At 38.5% G+C, this 20939-nt stretch overlaps 1 protein-coding gene across 1 annotated transcript in view; it reads right to left on the reverse strand.

Moving 5' to 3' along the window:
• Positions 1-19726, reverse strand: part of ADRM1 (adhesion regulating molecule 1) — a 57766-nt gene extending 38040 nt beyond the window's left edge. The window contains 1 exon segment of the mRNA XM_037831494.1: positions 19581-19726. Within this exon segment, the coding sequence (XP_037687422.1) occupies positions 19581-19726 (146 nt within the window).
• Positions 19727-20939: the final 1213 nt, after the last annotated feature.

Raw genomic sequence — 20939 nt, forward strand, 5'->3', positions numbered from 1 at the left:
TGTGGTGGAAATCACCACCCCTGCATCCTTCAAGTCCTTAAGAGTGGCATTAATCTCTGCAATCCCTCCAGGAATCCGGTATTGCTTCTGGTTCACTATTTTGCTAGGCAGGGGCAGTTCTAGTGGCTTTCACTTGGCCTTTCCCACCATAATAGCCCTCACTCCAAGAGTCAGGGAACCAATGTGAGGATTCTGCCAGTTGCTGAGTATGTCTATTCCTATTATGCATTCCGGCACTGGGGAAATAACCACAGAATGGGTCCGGGGACCCACTGGACCCACTGTGAGATGGACCTGAGCTAAAACTCCATCAATCACCTGACCTCCATAAGCCCCAACTCTGACTGGTGGACCAGAGTGACGTTTTGGGTCTCCGGGAATTAATGTCACTTCTGACCCAGTGTCTAATAATCCATGAAATATCTGATCATTTCCTTTTCCCCAATGCACAGTCACCCTGGTAAAAGGCCATAGGTCCCCCTGGGGAAGGCTGGGAGGAAGATTAACAGTATAAATTTTTGGCAGTGTAACAGGGTCCTTCCCCAAGGATACCCGGCCTTCTCTTCATTCAAGGGGCTCTGGATCTGTAAACTGTCTCAAGTCTGGGAATTGATTAAGGGGCCATGACTCTCTGTTTTTGTAATTCAAGAGAGACTTTTGTTCACGTGACCTAGAATTCTTCTGCTTATATAGTTCAAACAAGAATTTAGTCGATTGCCCATCTATTTTACTACTTGGTACTCTAGCCAACGCCAGAAGTCTCTGCGAGTCATATTATTTTGATTGCTGCTTTGAGCCTGTTTTCCATTATGGTAGCCATGCCCACCTTGTCTGTGGCGATTAACAGCAGCCACTTGGCTTCTGCTGACTTGGGACCCGATTTTCCCCATTGTGTTTAAGTATTCCAGCTCAGTGACAGCAGTTCCTACAGTAATATCTGACCTACAGAGAAGGGCGACTACAGAGCTCTTCAGGGATGATGGAGCTAGTCTCACAAATTTATTCCTTACAGTCCTGGTAAAAGGTGTGTCCTCTGGACATTCCAGGGCTGTGTGAGCAGGTCTTCCATGATAAATCCACTCTAACATTCCAATCTCTCTAAGCCTTTGAATCTCCTCCTCCACATTGTACCAGGGCAGTTCTGGCATTTCAACCTCTGGTAATGCCGGCCACCTTTTGATCCATGTTTCAGCCAGCCACCCAAACAAACTGTTAACACTGTTTCTAACCCCTCGAGCTACAACACTGAATGCAGAATCTCTGCTTAGTGGGCCCATATCAGTAAATTCAGCCTGATCCAACCTTATATTCCTTCCACCATTATCCCACACTCTTAATATCCATTCCCACACATATTCCCCTGGTTTCTGTCTGTAAGTTGGAAAACTCATACAGTTCTTTTGGAGTATAGCGTACCTCCACATGGGTCACACTTTGCACCTCACCTTTTGGGGCTTGTTGGGACTTGAGCCTAGTTATAGGTCTTGAAGCAAAAACTGGTGGTGTGGGTGGGTCATGAAAAGAGTTAGAATTATCTCTCAAGCCATTCACCTCAGGACATTCTGTTGCATTTTCATCTCTTAAAACAGGATTAATCTCTCCAGACAAAGGAGTGAGGGCTGCTTCCTCAGGGGAGGTGATTACAGGATTAGCAGGCACTGAAGGGTTAATATCCTTAGGTGGGGGTTGGGTGGCAGGCTCCTTAGGGCAGACTGGAGGTAGAGAAGCTGTGTCCCCAGGACAGCCCTCTACAGGTAAATCTAACAATGACCCAGCAGAATCCAGAGTTCCAATGTCCTCACTGTCATTATTATCAATCCATGTGTCCCCATCCCAAGTTTCCGGATCTCATTCTTTTACAATCAATGCCTTTACTCTAATAGCAGACACCCTGAGAGTTTGAGATTTTAGTTTACATTGTAAATGTGCTACTCGCACAATGAGAGACTGCATCTGATTTTCAGAAACTTCCAGTCTGCAGGCACAGGAAATAAGATTTTCTTTCAGGGCACACATGGAAACTTTTACATCTGTCATACGGCATTCAAGTTTTGAATTTGAAGTCTTTAGCTCATCCCTTTCTCTTACAACTGTATCCAAAGTATCTAAGAGCAGCCAGCCAACATAATTATACCTCTTAATACTGCAAAACTGCGTGAAAGTGTTGAAAACACTGTCACCCAGAGCCTTGCTTCGTACTAGAGTACAGTTAGGAGACTCAAATGGTGCTATTTTGCATATTTCCTTTGCCAACTCATGCCATGGACTGTCAGTGCCCTCTTCATTATTGGAAATAGAGTCATTAGTGCCTCTGAATCTAATCAGAGTAGAAAACAAATTGTAAAAGCCCATTTTAAGATTCTGTTTCTCAAGAACCACTCTCGGTACCAAGTTGTATTAGTTAGGGTTCTCTTGGGAAACAGAATCAATGAGAGATGTCTCTGATTATCAAATTGTAAAAGTGACTCATGCAACTGTGAGTATGCACGAGTCCAAATTCTGCAGAGCCGTCAACAAACTGTCAACTCCAAGGAAGATGTCCGATCAACTCCTCGGGAAACGAACCGACAACTTCGACGAACTCCTCAGGAAACGAACCGGCAACTTCAACGAGCTCCTCAGGAAATGCTTCGCTGGGCAGCCAAAGAAGAAGTGAAGGTTCTCTAACCGTCCTGCTTATAAGCCTTCAACTGATCACCTGGACCAAATCCAGCCAATGCATTCTCTCATTGTGGAAGGCACGCCCCTTGATGAGTCACCAGTCAGCTGCAGTCAATTGACTGATGATCCAACAAACCAGCCTGTTGGTTTATTAACCAGCCTCAAATATCCTCACAGCAATCGTCAGGCCAGTGCCCGCTTGACCAGACAGCTGGGTCACCTAGCCAAGTTGACACATGAACCCAACCATCACACTCCTGTTTCCTTATCGATCATTTTTTTAGATGTACCCATTATTGAAAGTGATATATTAATAGTATTCTACTATTAATGTAGAACTGTCATTTTCTTCCTTCAAATCTGTCAATATTTGCTTCATGTGTTTTGGGGCTTTGTCCTTAGATGCATATACATTTATAATTGTTATGTCTTCATGTTGAATTGACCCCATATGCTAGTATGTAGTGACCTTCTTTGTCCCTTGTACTAGTTTTTCACTTAAAGTCTATTTTATCTGATATTAGTATAGCTAGCCCAGTTCTCTTTTGGTTACCTTTGCATGGTGTATTTTTTCAGTCCTTTCACTTTCAAACTACTTGTGTCTTTGAATTTAAGGTCTCTGGTAAACAACATATAGTAGAGTCATGCTGTTTTAAAAGTCTTTTTGCCATTCTCTGTCCTTCAACTGAAGAGTTTATTCTACTTGCATTTAATATAACTAATTATAATGCAGGACTTTCTTCTGCCACTTTGCTATTTAGTCTTTGTAAGTCTTAGCTTTTGCCCCTCAATTCTTCCAATTTATACTTATTTTCATGTATATTTTTTTGTACTGTACCATTTTGTGTCCCCTTTCTTTTTTTCTGCATATACTTTGCATATATTTTCTTCGTGGTTGTTGTGGGGCTTAAAGTTAACATCCTAAATCTAAATCTATAACAATTACTTTTGATATTATATCTTAACTTCAATAGTGTACACATACACTGTTCCTATACATTTCTTCCCCCTACCTTTTTGCTGTACTTGATATAAGTTATACCTTCATATATTGTATATCCAAAATCTATGTTATTACTTTTCATGCATTTTCATTTTAGAGTATGTAAGCAATAAAAAGTGGAGTTTCATACCAAAAAATACAATGCAATAGTACAGGCATTTTTAAGTATCTACATGGTTACTTTTACCAGAAGTCTTTATTTCTTTATGCCACTTTGATCCACTATATAGTGTCCTTTTCTTTTGGTGTGAAGAACTCCCTTTAGTATTGCTTGTAGGGCTGATCTAGTGGTGATGAACTACCACTGCTTTTGTTAATCTAGGAATGTCTCAATCTCTCCCTCAATTTTGAAAGATGTAATTACCAGATATAAAATTTTTAGTTGGCAATTGTTTTCCTTTAGCACATTTAGTATTTTGTCCCACTGCTTTCTTGCCTCCATTGTTTCTGATAAGAAATCCATACATAATTTTATTGGGAGTCCCTTGTACCTAACATACTGCTTTTCTTTTACAGCTTTCAGAACACTCTCCTTGTCCTCAGTATTTGACAGTTTGATTGCTGTGTATCTGGGCATGGTTCCTTTCTAGTTTATCCTTTAGGGTCTTCATTGAACTTCTTGAATGTCCATATTCATATCTTTCATTAAATTTAGGAAGTTTTCTGCCATTATTTCTTTGAATGTTCCATCTGACCCTTTCTCCCTTTCTTCTCCTTCTGGGAATTTCTTATGCTTATAGTGGTATACTTTGTTGTGTGTACCACAGGTCTCTTAGGATATATTCACTTTTTTTTCATTCCTTTTTCTTTCTACTCCTCAGGCCAAATCATTTCAATTGTCTTGTTTTTGAGTTCATTGATTCTTTTTTCTGCCAGCTCCAATCTGCTGTTGAAAGTCTCTAGGGGAGTTTTCATTTTTGTTCTTGTTGTCTTTAACACCAGGATTTCTGTTTGGCTCCTTTTTGAAATTTCTGTCTCTTTATTGAGATTCTCATATTGCTCATTCATTGTCTTCCTGATATTTTTTAGTTATTTCTCAGTGTTTTCCTTTATCACCTTGGGTATATTGAGAATCATTTTAGTCTTTGCCTATATTTCAAAAGTCTGCTTTTCTTTTTTGAACTTTTGGGGATTTTTGTCTTTTTCCTTTGGATGGGACATTCTTTCCTGTTTCTTTCTTTTTCTTGTAATCTTTTCTTACACACTGTACATTTTAATATTTTAAAATGTTAACTGTGGGCCCCAGTACCTGAGCTGTCTGTTCCTTAAGTTTGTTTCCTGTTAGTGATATGACAGAGATTTTCTTGAGTGTCTGGAGTTAACAAAAACAAACAAATCAATGCAAAACACATGTGTTTCACAGTCGTTTGCAAATTGGCTCTGCATTGGCTGGTGCTCTGCTTCAGAGTTTAGCCCTTCTCTCTATATACAATCAGACCAAGGTAAATGTGAAGTGCAGGGTCCTTGCTATCTTACATGAGCCTATGTGGAGCCTGCTTCTTGTCCTGAGCTTATGCTTGATGGTGGCTTTAGGAATTTCCCCATTTACAGGAATTCAAATGCCTCCTTTTCCTCCTATGAAATAGACTTTCTCCCCTTCTGGAGAGTGCTATTTTATGACAATGCAAATATCAATTGCCCCAGGTTGCTTTATTTATTTGCTTCTTGTGCTGCTTTAACTGCTTGCTGCTTCTGCCTACAGGGCAAGTTCTGGGAGGGAGAGCCCGAGACAAGATATCAGTCCAGTCTATCTGCCTGCTACTCAGCAGATTAGCAGGGACAAACATCCACCCCAGAGGGGTTATTCTGCTCCTTCCTGAATAGAACCAGAGACCCACAATGGAGTGCAGGCTGGCTCCAGACTGAGCTGGGGCAGAATCAGGGGAAGGACCAGAAAGTACTACTCCTATAGTTTTTAAAGTTGAATTTTCTTGATTCCATACCCACACAGTTACTGCAACTCTTTAACTGTTTTCTTAAGCTTTTGAATAAAATGGATCTGCCAGTTTTTCCCAGTTGTTCAAAGATTCTTGGGGGAACATCACCAATTCTAGGTATGCACATATATATTTTTGGTGTATATACATACGTTCTTCCATACATGCTTTCAAGTGACATACCATCAGCAGTGTATGAGCATGTCTGTTGCCCTACAGCATCATCTATATTATCAAAATAAACCTTTGGATCTTTGCCAGTCTGATAAATGAATACTGTACCTTGGTTCCATTTTATTTCTCTTATTGTGAGTGAACTTGGGCATTATTTCATACAAGAGCTATATTTATTTAAACTATCTGCTTATATTCATTGCTATTTTTTCTAATGTGTTCATGGACTTCTGAAACTGATATGTAGATGGTCTTTATATATCACACATTGATACACATTTCATGACAAGGGTGTGTTTCTCCTCTAGTTTGTGATGTGTTTTGACTTTACTTGGTGAGTTTTGCCATGCAGAATGTTTGATGTGTATGCAGTTATGTTTATCCATTGTTTTCTTTTATGACTTATGAGGTGTTTTTTTAGTCATAGTGAAAAAGATCTTCCCCTTCTGCAATTATGATAAATTGTCCAAAGATTTCTTCTAGTACTTTTTACTCACTTACTCCTTTTAGAAACAAAAGAAAATAAAACAAAAAAAACCTAACATCCTACAGGTACTGAACAAGTTCCAAATATCAAGGGGAAAAACAAGGCCTAGTTGCCCTAGAAACAATTAAAAAAAGATACACATGCATTAATGCTTTGCTGTAAAAGTTTTCTCTTTGAGTCTGATTTTAGAAGTTATCTGCTGTGAATTGGGTCTGGCCTCTACTTTCCTGACCCACTACTCTTGAAGTGGAAGGTATCTGAAGTTGATAAAGATGTTATACAGGTATAATTGAGGATAATATCTCCCTCCTGCCCAAGAATATTACTAAAATGAGAACTTAATATTAGTTTGTGCAGTGCTGTAGAAAGCAATTGGAAGCACATACACTGCGGAATAGATCTGATATCATTGACTTTTAGGTTAAATGCCTTCTTGGTGAGCTACCTGTGCAAGTAAATTTAATCAAACATTTAATGTTAGCTTTCAGGCTGCTTCATTTATGAAGGTTAAATAGCTGAATTTCAACATAATTTTTCAGCCTTGCAATGGTGGAAATCTGGAAAGAGTTTTTGTTGTATATATTCTTCTAAATGGCTTAAGGAAAGCATTTATGCATATTAATGACTTATTTTCTCACCTTTGCAAAGTGGTAATGAAATGCCTGCAGGTGGAAAGTAATGTAAATTAGCTACTTATTTGATTAGTTAAAAAAATACACAATCCAAAAATAATCTTCTTTGTAAGAATGAACACATCAATTAAAGAAAATCCTAGGTAGTGATTGCCTAAAGAATATCCAAAAGATTAAAATATTTTTTTTTCTGAAAAATAGAGGCAATTCCAGAGCTGGAGATATTTTTATTTTAATCTTTTTCAAATATTTACATTCTTAAAGATTACATAGCAATTATTAAATATGAGATGGTGCAGTCAGGGTTGCCATTCTTATAATAGTGGTATTATACTTCTTATACCTGCCAATGAAATGCAGAGATCTCTTCCTGGCAAAGATTTGCTGGTTCAATAAGGATAATAAAATGTCACTGCAGCCTGTCTGATCAGCCAGCCTATATGGTGTGTCTGAGTGAAATGCCAGTGCATTAATTATGTGTGTATAGTGAGGGTAATTTAGGTGGCATATATCTAACGAGGGACCTTTCTCTATGTGGGGCACTTCCTGGCACAGAGGTATGCATCGTTCTTAGTTATTGATTATTTTTTAAAGGTATTCGGGGAAGTAAGGAAATCAGAAATAATATCCACATCTCCGGAGAGACTGAATCATATTCCAGGGATTAGCAGGTTGGTAAGGATATACCATAATTCCAGAATCCAGATTTACTTGCTGGAGGTTTCCATGTTCTCACTGCTTTGCTACAAGTTGAACCTTCCATTGTTAACTAACTTTGGTCTACTTTCCTTTTGTTTCTCTTATGTCTTCTGCCTACTGCTAGTTTTTCTGCTTCATGATTTAAGCATACTGCTTTCTCTCTGCACCTTTTGGCTTCTCTTTTCCTTACTATCTGCTCTCATCCCTGTGTGTCTTTCACTCCATGTCCTAGGAAGAAGACTCAGCCAGCTGTCACTTAGTATAGAGTGCCCCACTCGGCAGAGTTTTGGTGCAAAGTTATCTAATAGGCAGGTAGAGTGCTGCTTTCAGATTAGAAAATATAGTGCAATAGCTGAGTTTACTGATCTGGTAATCAGACTGCCTGGGTTCAAATTCTGATTCTGCTCCGCCCAGCTATGTGATTTTACGCAAATTAATTATCTGCTCTGAACTTCAATTCTCCCACTGTATTATGGGGTTGATATCAATTAGAGTATGAACATTTCCTATATGTTTGACACTGCTCTAAATACTTTATATATATTAGCTCATATATTCATCTCTAACCATTTTACAGATGAAGAAATTGAGGGGCAAAGAGATTAAGTAATTTGTCTAAACTAACCCAGTTAATAGAACTGAAGGGGTCAAGATTTGAACACAAGAAGTTGGGATATAAAGCTCATGATGTGAACCCCACACTGTACTCTGTAATACTTGTTCTATGTAAAGTGCTTTATTTAGAGCACAGTAAGGGGAACTTATTAATCAGTTACAGTCAAAATAGTGGAGTCACATTGATTAAAATATGGAGAGATGTTCATCTAGCACAGTTTTATTGATTGTATATATGTGCACTGTGCTATATTGAGCACCAGTGACAGACACAGTCCCTGTCCACTAGGAGTTTACATTCTAAAAAATATGGAACAATTAATTACACAACTAAATATTTAATTTTAATTTGGATAAATTTTGCAGAGAAGAAGATTGTAAAGTTAGAGATCCTAACATGGTCTGAGAGTCTGGGGTGGTGGGGCAGGTGCATGGTTATCTGAGAAGTAACATTTTCACAGACATCTGAAGAATTAGGGTGTAGTAAGTATGTTCTAAGCAGAGTAAATAGCATGTGCAAGGACCCCAAGGTAGGGAAGAGAATGGAAATTTTGAGAACTAAAAGAATTCCAGTATGACTGGAGTACAGAAAGCAGAGGAAGAATGGAAAGAGAAATGAGTGGTGAGGCAGGTAAGAGCAACACTTGGCTGTGAGCCATTTTAATGACTGGATTTTGTCTTAAGTATAATGGGTAGTCATTGAAGTATGTGAAATAAGGGGGTTACCTCTGCAAGTATATCAAGCCCAAACCATAAATATGATTTTGTTTTGATTTAACTCACTCTGCTTGCTGTTCAGAGGATGAATTTAAAAAAGAGAGAAGCATAGAAAGGGAGGAGAACAGTGATGAGGCCACTGTAGTAGTTCTGGTGGGAAATGGTGGTGGCTTGGACTAAGGTGGTGACAGTGAGGAGACAGAAGTGGGAAGAGTCAAGAGATATCAGCATAAGGGAGCAGGCTGTGGTCATGCTGAGGTTTCTCAATTAGTGGTAGAAGGAACTGGAAGGTGATATTTATGGCTTATTCAGCATACTAACATAATCTCAGTGTCTGCTAATTAGTAAACAATCATTTACAAACTCCTAGTTATCACTGTACTTAAGCCAGGGAATCTAGGTACAGTATTGATTATGCATGAATCATAGGAATTGATTTTTGAATTATCAATAAATGGAAATTGATAGGTCTACACACTATGATTTTCACCCATAGCCAGCCATAGGGTCTGCACATTGGAGCTATTCACTAGTGAAGTGGTTTTCAAAGCATAAGATTCACATGGAGGTTTATAGAAGAGGATTGGAGAGATTAGAAGGTGGGGCAGGACAATTGGGCAATATTTCTCACTGTAGAAATATTGCAGAATGAATGTTAATGTGACTTAATATTGCGTTGATTCAATCTGACCCTGTAAAACTAAAATTACCTCTAGAAAAAGCCTTCTATCATGTATAAAACAGACATAGTCCAGTTCCTTGACTCACTTGTACACAACTTTTAACCCCAGACCTTGAATTTCCTGATACTTCAGTGTGTATTTTTCCTTAACTGCCTGACTTGATGTATGTGAATTAAGTATTTAATTCCTATACTTTGACGTCCTCAAAGGAAAAGGCCTTAAAATACTGTAAGAAAGGAATAAGTTTCGTTTTCACACAGAGACAGCATGGAATAAGGGAAATGGAGGCAAAACCAGTTTAAACAAGCCCCAGACAAAGAGAAGAGAGAATCTGCCTGCTCCTTATATGGAAAAGTAACCATAGTTACTGGAATGTAAAGAGATATGAGGTAATATCAGAGGCGGGAACTCACAGCAAAAAAAATAAAAATTTGGGGGGGATAGGGTGATCAGTTCAAAATCTCAATAACGAGCTAGTTGGCTCTCTGGGATTGGCTGTTCAAATTAAAATCTCAAAAGATGAATTAGTTAGTGTTCTCGGATAGGCTGTAACCTCTGTAGTACCCAGTCAATGGGGAAACAGGGGAGGGACTTGCGAATTAGGAGTAGGAGATTTAAAGATCGCCATTCTCTTCCTCTGGCGCGCCAGCCTTCCACATGTTTGGCTGGACGCCCTATCTTGCAAGATCGTAAATAAATTCTTTTCTCCTCCAGAACTGAGAGAGCGTTTATTCCCTTACAGGTACCGCTTTATTTCCGACAAATACCAAGTTATAGCCACTGCAAATTCTACTCAGTAGTCTTTAAACGTAGTAGCTGAGAGCAAGAATTTGTTGTTAGAAAAGAAGAAATAAACTGAGTGAAGTCTCTAAGTTTACTTCATTAAAATGGAATCTATCTTCCACAGTTCTCTTCTTAAATTTAATGGTTAATCAACTATTAACATTTTCTAGTTATTTTACATTACATGTGTACTTTACTGCCACATATTTTGAAATTTGAAACTAAGCATATAAATAACTTCTAATGTGAGCAAAAGCCTTTTATTAGATTAGCTGATGACAGAACAAGTTTTCTTAAAAGGGCAAAGGAATTATATGAGACTTAATAAGCCAGATTTCTAGGTGTGATTTTTAAGATGCATTATCATTATTCCAGCTGAATTTAATTCCTAATTCCCCACTTGCATCTAGAAGACTAATAGCAATATACCTATTTCAATGTGGAAGAGAAAATATTCTCTCCATTTCCTCCTTCCAAATTCTCTCCTTAGGAGATTTAAGGCTAATTATTGAGGAAATCAGTGGTATGAAGATGTATTACTTGAGGCCAAATATGTGATCATTTGCTGCAGGCTGGACTTCTGCATTTTATTAATTTATGCTGAATCTCCTAGGGATGCATGTCAGTGTTTTGGAAGAGTTCAGATTCACTCCATTGATGGGCAGTGTGATATGGTATGCAGGTGAAATATCTTGTTTTGATTGCCTAGACCTAGAACTCCATTCTCAGAGAACTAATTCCTACCTTCCTTTGCCCACAGGGATCAACACAACAATCATAGAGTCATATTATGTTGTTACTCTCTTTCCTTTGCAAAAGGATCGTAGATCAATAGTGCACAGGAGACGAAAGTGGTCCAGTCAGATTTGCTCTTAAAGAAAACTAGTGTGCAGAAAAAGAAGAATGGAGAGAAAGAATGAGCATGAGAGAGATGCTCTGCTTCATGATTACTCTCAGGTCTTGGATCTAGTTCTTCACGTGGTTAGGTATACTAAGTCCTCTTAAAAAATTTCTCCTTTGTGTTTGAGCTAATTTGAGTGGATTTCTGTTCCTCTCAAAAGAAAGTTGACTAAGATAAAGGGAATAGTGACAGCATGGTTAGTATACTTTTCTTGGCATAACTCCTGTCTTATTAAGTCAAGCATAAAAGGGTAAGAGAATAAGACTGATTGTTCAATCATTTCAAGATTACGGTATGAATTTTACTATACCAAGATGGAATCTTTCCATATAAAGCTTCCTACCAAAGAGAGCCCTAAAAAGAAGTGGGGTTCTAGCAGATACTTGAGAAGAAGTGCTTGTCCCTTAGAAGAAGGGGCTCCATATTCATCTAGAACTGTTTGAGAAGACTCACTGACAGATTGGAAGATGGGGTGAAGTTGTAAGGCCAAAAACAAAGAGTAGGGGTTCACAATAAAACTTAGGAACCTATGCATTACAACTGGGTAGAAAACTAGGGGCTTCCAGGTTAATTTTTGCCTGAAATCAGAGCAAATTAAAATGCCAACTGAACACTTACCACAGTGCACCATTAAATCTTTTCTGAGGCTTTATTTTCATGAGTATCCCAAATTGAAATTTGTGCTTTAAGCAAATATATGGGTTGATTTCACTCCACCCCCCAATTTCTCAGACCTCATGATTATTATTTGTTATAGTTGAGTAGAGTGGCTATTTGCCATGTACACAGTGAAGTCCACTGGCTAGTGTACAGCATTTGTCAGAAAATTCTGTAAGTGGCATAGATTTCCTTCCCCTTTAGGCAGTGGTATTAGGATCCAAAACATTGTTTGGTTGATATTTTGTGCCTATTATCTCCCAAAATGATGCTAAAGTGAATTCATTAATTTTTAATCTGAAAACACTTTAATTAATTCAGAATGTGAAAGGTTAGTTTGAAAATAAGGTATGATACAAAGGGGATGGCAGGCACCCTGTTGTGTAGCAGATTGGCTCTGATCTTTTGCAATCTGAGTGAGAGGTTGTTGTTCTGTTATGGATGAAAAGGCTCATTATCTCAAAGATAATTGCCCAGATGCCATACCAGTGAGGTCACACTAAACAGGGTTGTGGTTTCTGAACCAAATACTTGAGCTAATTAACAGTTAAAGGTGTAGGGAACCATTTTTAAGGTACCATACAGAACAACCAATAAATATTTCCTTTAACTAAGAGGGTTAACCATTTATAGAGCCCAGATGGAGCTACATAGTGAAATTGCACTAATTAGGAACAAAGAAAAATTTCCTTCTTCCTAGTAGGCACTTGTTTTCTATATTACTCAGGTTTTGTCTGATATTTCTCCAAAGGTATAAATAATTCTGTTTACTTTTAAAGGAAGTCACGAATATAAAAGGATAAGTAGTGAAATATTTAAATATCTTTAGATTCTGTTTTGCATTTTAAGCTAAGCCTTTAGATTTGTGAATAAAATTGAAATATTGAAGCTCTAGACATTGCAATTTTCTGAAAAATATACTTACTGAGAGCAGCAATACAATGGGCAAAGGCAGAGCTAGAGAAAACATAATATAACAAAATGTAACAGTTCTTTCTCCCACTCTTCAAAGTAAATGTTATGCTTGCTTGGTGTTTTGAATTGTAAGAAGTCGTAATTACTCTGCAGGTGGTGCTATCGAATTGAAAATGGAATGTTATAATTAGTCACATAGTCTTTGTCTATTAGAAAAAACTATTAACATTTAAATCAAAACCAAGAGAATGTGGATTACATATGATTTGTGAGAAAGATCAAGGCTGTATGTTTTTGTCCTCTTCCATCTTTGCACATATTTGTGGAGTGGCCAATTAGGAATGGCAATAGCTAGAGTGAAAAAAAAATGTGAAATTTCAAGCATTTGCAGGTAGACATTGGGAGATAAAATTCTAATAAGGTCTGGCATGGGATGTGGAATAAACTGGAATACAAAAGAAGATAATTTGGTTGCCTACCAAATTCCCGTGGTCTCCCATCTTCCTTGCAATCAGAACCCTGAAATTTTCCAGATACCAAGCAGGTATGCTCAGGCAGAAGGATCCAAGGGTCATGCTGATTAGTAAAAGGTCATCCTGGCAGTTCCATTCCCTTTAGGACTAGGCATGAGTGGGGAGAGCCTGCTAGGATACTCTAAGAAAGTTGTTCTTTCTCTCAAGAAAAGAGACCCAAGGAAGAGAACTGTTCTCTTCTGGACTTGGGGTGCTGCTGACTGAAGTTAGGCTGTCTGGAGTGCCTTGAGATTGTGAGGGAGGAAGCCACCATGCTGGGGGTAGCAGAGGGGAACTATGGAATGAATCACAAAACTTTCTAGCTTTGAAAGCACTCTGTCTCCAGTTTCTTGTTATGTGAAATAATAAAATGTGTCTATTAATTAAGGAATTTTAATAGGTCTTTTGTTACTTGCAGCCCAAACTGCTACTCTTTCAGAATGGTGTCTTAATAAAGGGTATAATAGGCCACATGTAAAGTAACATAATTATGATTTTATATTTTGTTAGAAAAAGAGAGTTGTAAATAAAGCCTCAATCAATGATCAGATTTTGATAAGATGTTAAATTACTTTAGTTGGGTTGAGAGAAATGTTCCCTGATGCTATGTTGATGGGGTTGGAGAAGTCCTATTATAGCTAAGGTGTGTCAGGAAGGATTTTTATTGAGGCAAAGCAATTCAAGGTAATGCTCTCCTACCCCCATTCTATTCAGGAATGCAGAATGAATGCCTACTTCAAAAATGCTGGAGAACTGAAATGATTGCTGTGATAGTTTTAAAACCAAAATATCTTCAAGAAAGAAATTATTTTAAACAATTATGTCTAATTATAGTTAGGAAATAAAGAGGATTTTAGTACTTCTGAATTAACGAGTATTGTCCAACTATGTTTCCTCTTTCAGAGGTCTGTTCAATAGAAGAAGCCTATTTATTATTTGTGGGAGCCCTGTGCCCAGGGCCTTCCCTAAGTGCCTTGAACACTGTGCACACAGCAGCTTGTGTGACCTAGGTCAGTTAAGGTTTGACCTTGTAAAATCAGGCCTCCAACAACACTAAATGTAATCCATAGTTAACCTCCCGCCTGAAACTACCTTCTCCCTGAAACTCCTTTAGGAGTTTCTACAAGATAATCTATAATCTTCTTCTCTTCCTGTTGACTACAATCAATCCCTCCCTACATCACAAGACCCCCGCTCCCCCTCTTATGCTCTCATACCCATTTGAATGTCTTTGCCCTAACCCTTATATACCACTCCCTGGCACCCCCTGCTTTTGCCGCGTATCTTCACGTTGAGCTCTGAACCTGCCGCCATTCAGAGCAGCTCCTGGATTCAGGGCAACGTGACCAACTTCCCACCATAGGTAAGCCCTGAATAAAAGCTCATGTCTCAGAACATGTCCAGTGTTTTTTTTTAATCCTTCTGCTGCAAAAGCCCCTTGGGCTGCAACATCTCTCAGAGGTCTTTTCAATAGAAGAAGCCTATTTGTTATTGAATTAAAAATCTTTTTTATTTTTAATTTAAAAAGGCTTCATATTATTTAAAAGAAGCACAACAACTTGCAAACAATATCAAAATCTAGCAATGGAAAGTCTGTGAAGAGAAAGAGTAAGTCTTTTTCCCATCTTGGAACACAGCTCATTCCCCAGTGGCAACTATTCCTATTAATTTTTCCACTTCAAACATCTTATGAATAACCTGGCTGGAGAAATGAGCAGATTAAATCACATATTGAAAAAATATTATTGAGCACTTCCTATGTGCCATGCACTGTACTGGGCCTGGAATGTGGATGTGAAAAAGGCCACTGAGTGTGCCCTCAAAGAGTTTCCTGGGGAAGTAGGGAAAGAAAGATTGTAATTAAACATTTTCCTAAGGCCGAGTAGTGTTTGGGTAGGGAAAGTACAGGGTCAGCAAGAGGTACCTAACTTTGCCCAGAGGGTTGCAAAGCAAAGGACCTCCCTAAAGAAATGACAGGTGTACTAAGACCTGGGAAGGAAGGCAATGATTTTAACAGGTTCTTTTATCTATTTGAGGCTTGGAGACAGAAAGAATGCTATGCAGTCATATCCAGTTTAAGTAAGTTCCTGTGTTTTAGCAACTTATTTCAGTCAGATATATCAGAACACATTTAGCCTCATTAAGCTTTGAAATAAATTAAACTTTTTTTAAAGGCTTAAGCTATTAGAAGTGAGAATTCTTAATTTGGGGTTAAAAATAAATTGTATGTGTGACTTCTAGAATATGAAGAAATAGTACAAAATAAGACCAAATGAACTCTAATTACAATATGAAGGGTTTAGGTTGAACATTATTGAGACCTTCCAGGAAGAAATTCTTAAATCAATCATTTGTTCAACCAATGTTATTGAAGGTCTACCCTAGATTAGATGTATGTGGAGAATTTAGGGTTTCTCATTACTTTTTTAAAAAACCTTAAATTTTACCCGCTGTTAAATTCTTTAACACCTTTCATGAAAGGCTGGTTTGGCTGGGATTTTTAGAGTAAGGTATAAACTTTATGTCACGAAGTCCAAGGACAATCACAGAAGTGCTGAATGTTTGGCTGAAGAGCAAAATATTTATGAGGATGCTTAAGTACTTTTGTTTTGATGGTGAGGTGTATTGGGTTGTAAATTTTAGGAAATAACTCAGGTAAGGAGTATCTGTTTATTGGCAGGGCACTTCTTCTCTACCTCCATTGCCACTGTCTTTGTTCAGGCACTTATTTCTTGCCTGGATTGCTACAATAAATGCCTAACTGGTTTGCCTCCCTTTAAACTTGTCCCTTTTGAAAATGTATTCCACTCTGCTGCCCAGGTGCTCCTTTCAAAAGGCCATGTCTGACCATGTCAATCTTTTGCTTAAAATCCCTCTAGCGACATCTTATTGCCTTGAGGATTACAGTTGGTTTCACAAACATGTGTCATCCTCCTACTCTTTCCTCCTTTGAAAGTTTATCTCTTTCTACTGCTTTATTCTCAACTTTCTAGTTAGTCAGATGAATTAATTGTGGTTTCATGAAGAGTGTCTGCACCCATAGGCATGTCTCTCTTTTCTCCTTTGCCAGCATAGCCTGTATGTTGTGCTCTATTTACAGCCAGTTGCAGTGTTGGCTCCTCAGGCCGAGGTAGGTGCCCTTTTCTATTTCTTCTCAGTTCCCTGTCTCATGTTTTTCACAGGTCTATTAAGATATTAACCTCACTGGGTTATAATTTCTGAGTCTTCTCTCTCACTTTCCTAATATACCCTGAGTCCATTGGGGTCAAGGTCATCTTTATGTATGCAGAGGTTAACATAATTTCTGGCACATGGAAGGCATATGATAGGTGTAGCTTATTAGAAGTAAGTTTTATTTTTTGATGCTTATCTTTTGGTTAATACACTGGGAAAATAACCTGCTTTCCAGTTCCACTATTTGTTTACCTCTGTCTGAACTTGCACTTTTCTAACCTTGTTAGATCAGATTCTGGGGTCTATACTTAAGACTATGGTTCAAACATTTGTAGAGTTCATGTGGTATAGTTCATTGGTTAAGAAGATGGGCATTGGAGTCAGAATGTTATGTGTTGTGAATCTTGGATTATAATGTATTAGCTTTGGACAGGGTTACTTAAACTCTTTATGTCTCAGTTTTCCAATCTGTAGAATAACAGTGCTTAGTGTACAGGGTTTTGGAAGATTAATTGGGATAATCCTTGTAAAGCACAGGGGGTATCTGGGAGATAGCAAGCACTTAATGAGTGTTAGGTATTATTATTATATGAGTTTCTGCTCTTCCTATCCTGGGTTCTGATGGCAGTATTTGGAAACAGCTGAGGCATAAAGCTTGGTGCTAGTTACTGAGGTCAGGGGAAACCAAAGGTGATTAAGGCATCACCCCTGCCCACCAAATTATGAGTTAGAGTAACGATTACACTTAGGGAGTGAGAGATAAAGTGCTTTAAGGGAGATTCCTTTCAGTTAGGGCAGGTATTCTCAATCTTGGCACTATTGATATTTTGTCCTGGATAATTCTTTGTTGTGGGAGTTATCCTTTGCATTGTTGGTTGTTCAGAAGTATCCCTAGCCCCTACCCACTAGATCCCTGAAGTGCTCTGCCCCCTCCCCAGTTGTGAAAAGAAAGACAAAAGTGTTTCCAGACATTGTCAAACATCCCCTCTGCAGTGGAAAATCTGCCCAGTTAAGAGCTAGGGGAATTTGGGAAAACTTGGTCTGGATGTGCAGGACTTTGTGGGGTGAAGTAAGGCCAAGTGTGGAGGTAATTTTCAAATGAATAGCAAAGATCAGAAGAGGTTTTGAAAATTCACCTTTGGGGGATCTTTTAAAAATCTGCTTGATCTTTGTCTATCTAAAATAAATGAGGAGTTGAGATTGATGCTTGAATGGATTATCTGGGTTTATTAACATTTTCTCGGACAGAAAGTAGATGGATTATCTGGTTTATTCTCAATGTGTCAGAAGGCTAAATGTTTCTGACTCCAAGGAACATGCATATTGAAGGCCGAAGCTATATTTTATGGGACAAGTTTATTAAGACATGTTAACAAACACTAGGGCATTAGATCCAACTGTATTTAAATAATAATTCAAGATACTGAAAAAAAAGCCCTTTCACAAGATTGCTAATACAAAATTTTTTAGGAGTTCAGGGGAGAAAGGAATCTTTTCAGGCTGGGTAGTAGAGAAGGGTTTTACCCAGAGTGATATATCAACAAAGCCTTGAAAATGTGTGGAATTTAGATTAGAGGAGGTAGGCTTTTTAGGCCAGTGAGAAGTTCTGAACAAATAGATGGATGTAGGAATGCACAGGACGGTTTTAGTAGAGAATCCCCTGGGCAGGATTTGAGGATTAGGTGAAGAGTAGAAGATGAGGCTAAAGAGATAAAGTGTATTTTCACTTAGGCGAGCAGTAGTAAAGCACTGTTTGGGGCTTTTGGTGTGATGCTTCTGAGAGTCACCTCCTATAAGCTACCACAGGGGCTTTGGACAGGACTCAAAGGAACAGACAAAATGCTGCTTTCGTCGAGGTCCATGTGGCTTTCTCCATGGTATGCAGGTCTTTAGTCTGGGGAATGTGCTTATTTTTGTCCTTATGTTCTCTTCTCTGATACCATGATTTCAGAGACTCTTGCTTCTGTGCCTGTAGAATAATTTTGATTTCCAAAACATCTCCTCTCTCTCTTTCCTCAGATCCCCACTGCTTTGGCCACATAATTTATGGTAGTTACTCTCTTTTCTTAACAGCTCCCAAAGAATCTGGGCCACTTTTGGGGTCATGGTAATAAACAAAACAGAGCTATTCAAACATGATATCACTCAAAGACAAGTGCCGTGTATATTATCATATCCTATTTACTATTGTATATAAATAGAGGTGCATAGAAGTGGCAACCACAAGCAGATTAAACAACAAATAAAGAAATAATCTAAAATTTAACTATGTCATCCTCTGGCAACCAAAATACAAGTTTCTCTTTCTCTCAAATGTAAATCAAAGTAATTACCTTCTACTCCAAAGAACTGAAGACAATGCCAAATTTAAAAAGATGAAAATATATGTGAAGGGATTTATTTTAAAAATCTTGCACGTTTTCTATCTTGTCATCATTTGAACATAAAATTCTCTAGAAGCACACTGTTCCAATTTTGAATGTTTCTTGTCTAATGTTTTCTTACATTTCAGTGTTGAAATTGATTCTTACATTCCCATAGAGATAAGCATATATCACTTGTTTAATCTGTGGACATGTATATGTATGAGTGTATTGAAAACAAAGAGAAAGAAGGGAAAACAAAATTCCTCCTTACTCAGACACCAACTCATGCCATGAGGTATGTTGAGCCTCTTAACTAAAATTATAATAATTCTACCAGTAATTTAGACTTGAAAATTCATGTCCTGGGCTTCAGTTTTCAGTGATCAAAATGATGTTACATTTACAGTAATATTTAAATCTTAATGATCTGTGCCCCAATTTCTTGAGAAGGAAATCAGTTTTTTCCTAGTATCTGCCTCCCTAAATACTAAAATTAAAGCCTCATCTGTGTAATCAAATGGCTGCTATGTCTCATCAACTGTGGCTCTGGGTAACATCATTTTCCTGTTGAGAGGTGGAACCCCTAGAAGGAGGGGAGTGCTCTACATTTACTCAGAACCAAAGACTGCAGCGCTGGATTCCATCTGCTCTGCTGCCTGCTGACCTCCAAGTCCTTGTGGCTGACCACTGCTGCTTGGAAGTCTGTAGGTCACTTCCTGTGCTGCTGCTCATTTTGTTGGACTGCTGCCCTCCATGAATTTCATATCTGGCCATGCCGCTGCCAGCTTCCTGTAGGCCACTGGCTCTCATTCTCTGTGAGTACAGCCACGCTGCTGCTGACTCCTCTGGACAATCAACTCCTTCCACTCTTCACCGTCCTGGCCAGTTGGAAAGAACCTACTGCCTTTCATCTTTTCATGACTGTCTCTTAGAGAAAATGTTCCCCAAATATAAGTTTAGGTCTCCCTACCCCAAGGGCCGGCTGCCCCAAGAAGTAATTCCGTATACTTGAATATACTGGATGATTGCTTGCTCTGAATTCAAGTCCTGTTGCTCATTCTTGATTGTTTTTTTCCCTTTAAGAAAAACAAACATCATAATTTAACAAACAGAATTCATGTTTCCTTGAGGCTGGTGAAAAAATCTGATGGTAATTGGAGAATGACAGTCTATTATTGAGAATTGAATAAGGTTGTTCCATCTATTTACATAGCAGTGCCAAATATCGCAATGTTCATCTGGATAACTTATCAGTGCATTTAGGAGAGTTCCATTTTGTATTAGACTTAGATAATGCCTTTTTCAATATCCCACTAGCTGAAAATAGCCAAGATCAATTTGTGCGTCAGTGGACTTCCCAGGTTTTGTTACAAGGGTACGTACATTACCCCACCACCTGTCACAGAATTGGCAGCTGATCTAGCAGGATGGGAAAAGCCAACAAATGTTGCTGTGTTTCACAATATTGATGATACTATGCTTACTTCTGATAGTATTATATCTCTAGAAAGGGTGGCCCTGCCATTACAGTGCCTTCTAACAAACTGAGAATGGGCCATCAATGATGCCAAGGTCTAGGGCCTGGACAGTCTGTAAAATTTCTATGGGTGGTTTGGTGGGTAAGACAAAGGTCGTTCCGGCTGCATTCTTAGATAAAGTACAAATGTCTACAACTCCCTGTATTGTGAAGGAACTGCAAGCCTCTATAGGCTTATTAAATTACTGGAGACCCTTTATACCCCACCTAGCTCAAATATTTGGACTATTATACAGATTAATAAAAAGGGGGACTCAGTGGCATTGGGGCACTGAGGCTGAGCAAGCATTCCAACAAGGAAAAATATCTGTAAAACAGATCCGGTTTCTAGGTACTTTAATAGTAGGGCAAGCTTGTGATTTGAAGGTTGCCAGCCACCCAAAAAGGTGCAGGTGGGGCCTGTGGCAAAAACAAAACAGGAAGCAAGTACCACTTGGGTTTTGTCTCAGCTATGGAAAGGAATAGAACAAAAATATAGTCCTATTG

The sequence above is a fragment of the Choloepus didactylus genome, chromosome 3 (genome assembly GCF_015220235.1).
Source record: "Choloepus didactylus isolate mChoDid1 chromosome 3, mChoDid1.pri, whole genome shotgun sequence".
NCBI classification, from domain to species: domain Eukaryota; kingdom Metazoa; phylum Chordata; class Mammalia; order Pilosa; family Megalonychidae; genus Choloepus; species Choloepus didactylus.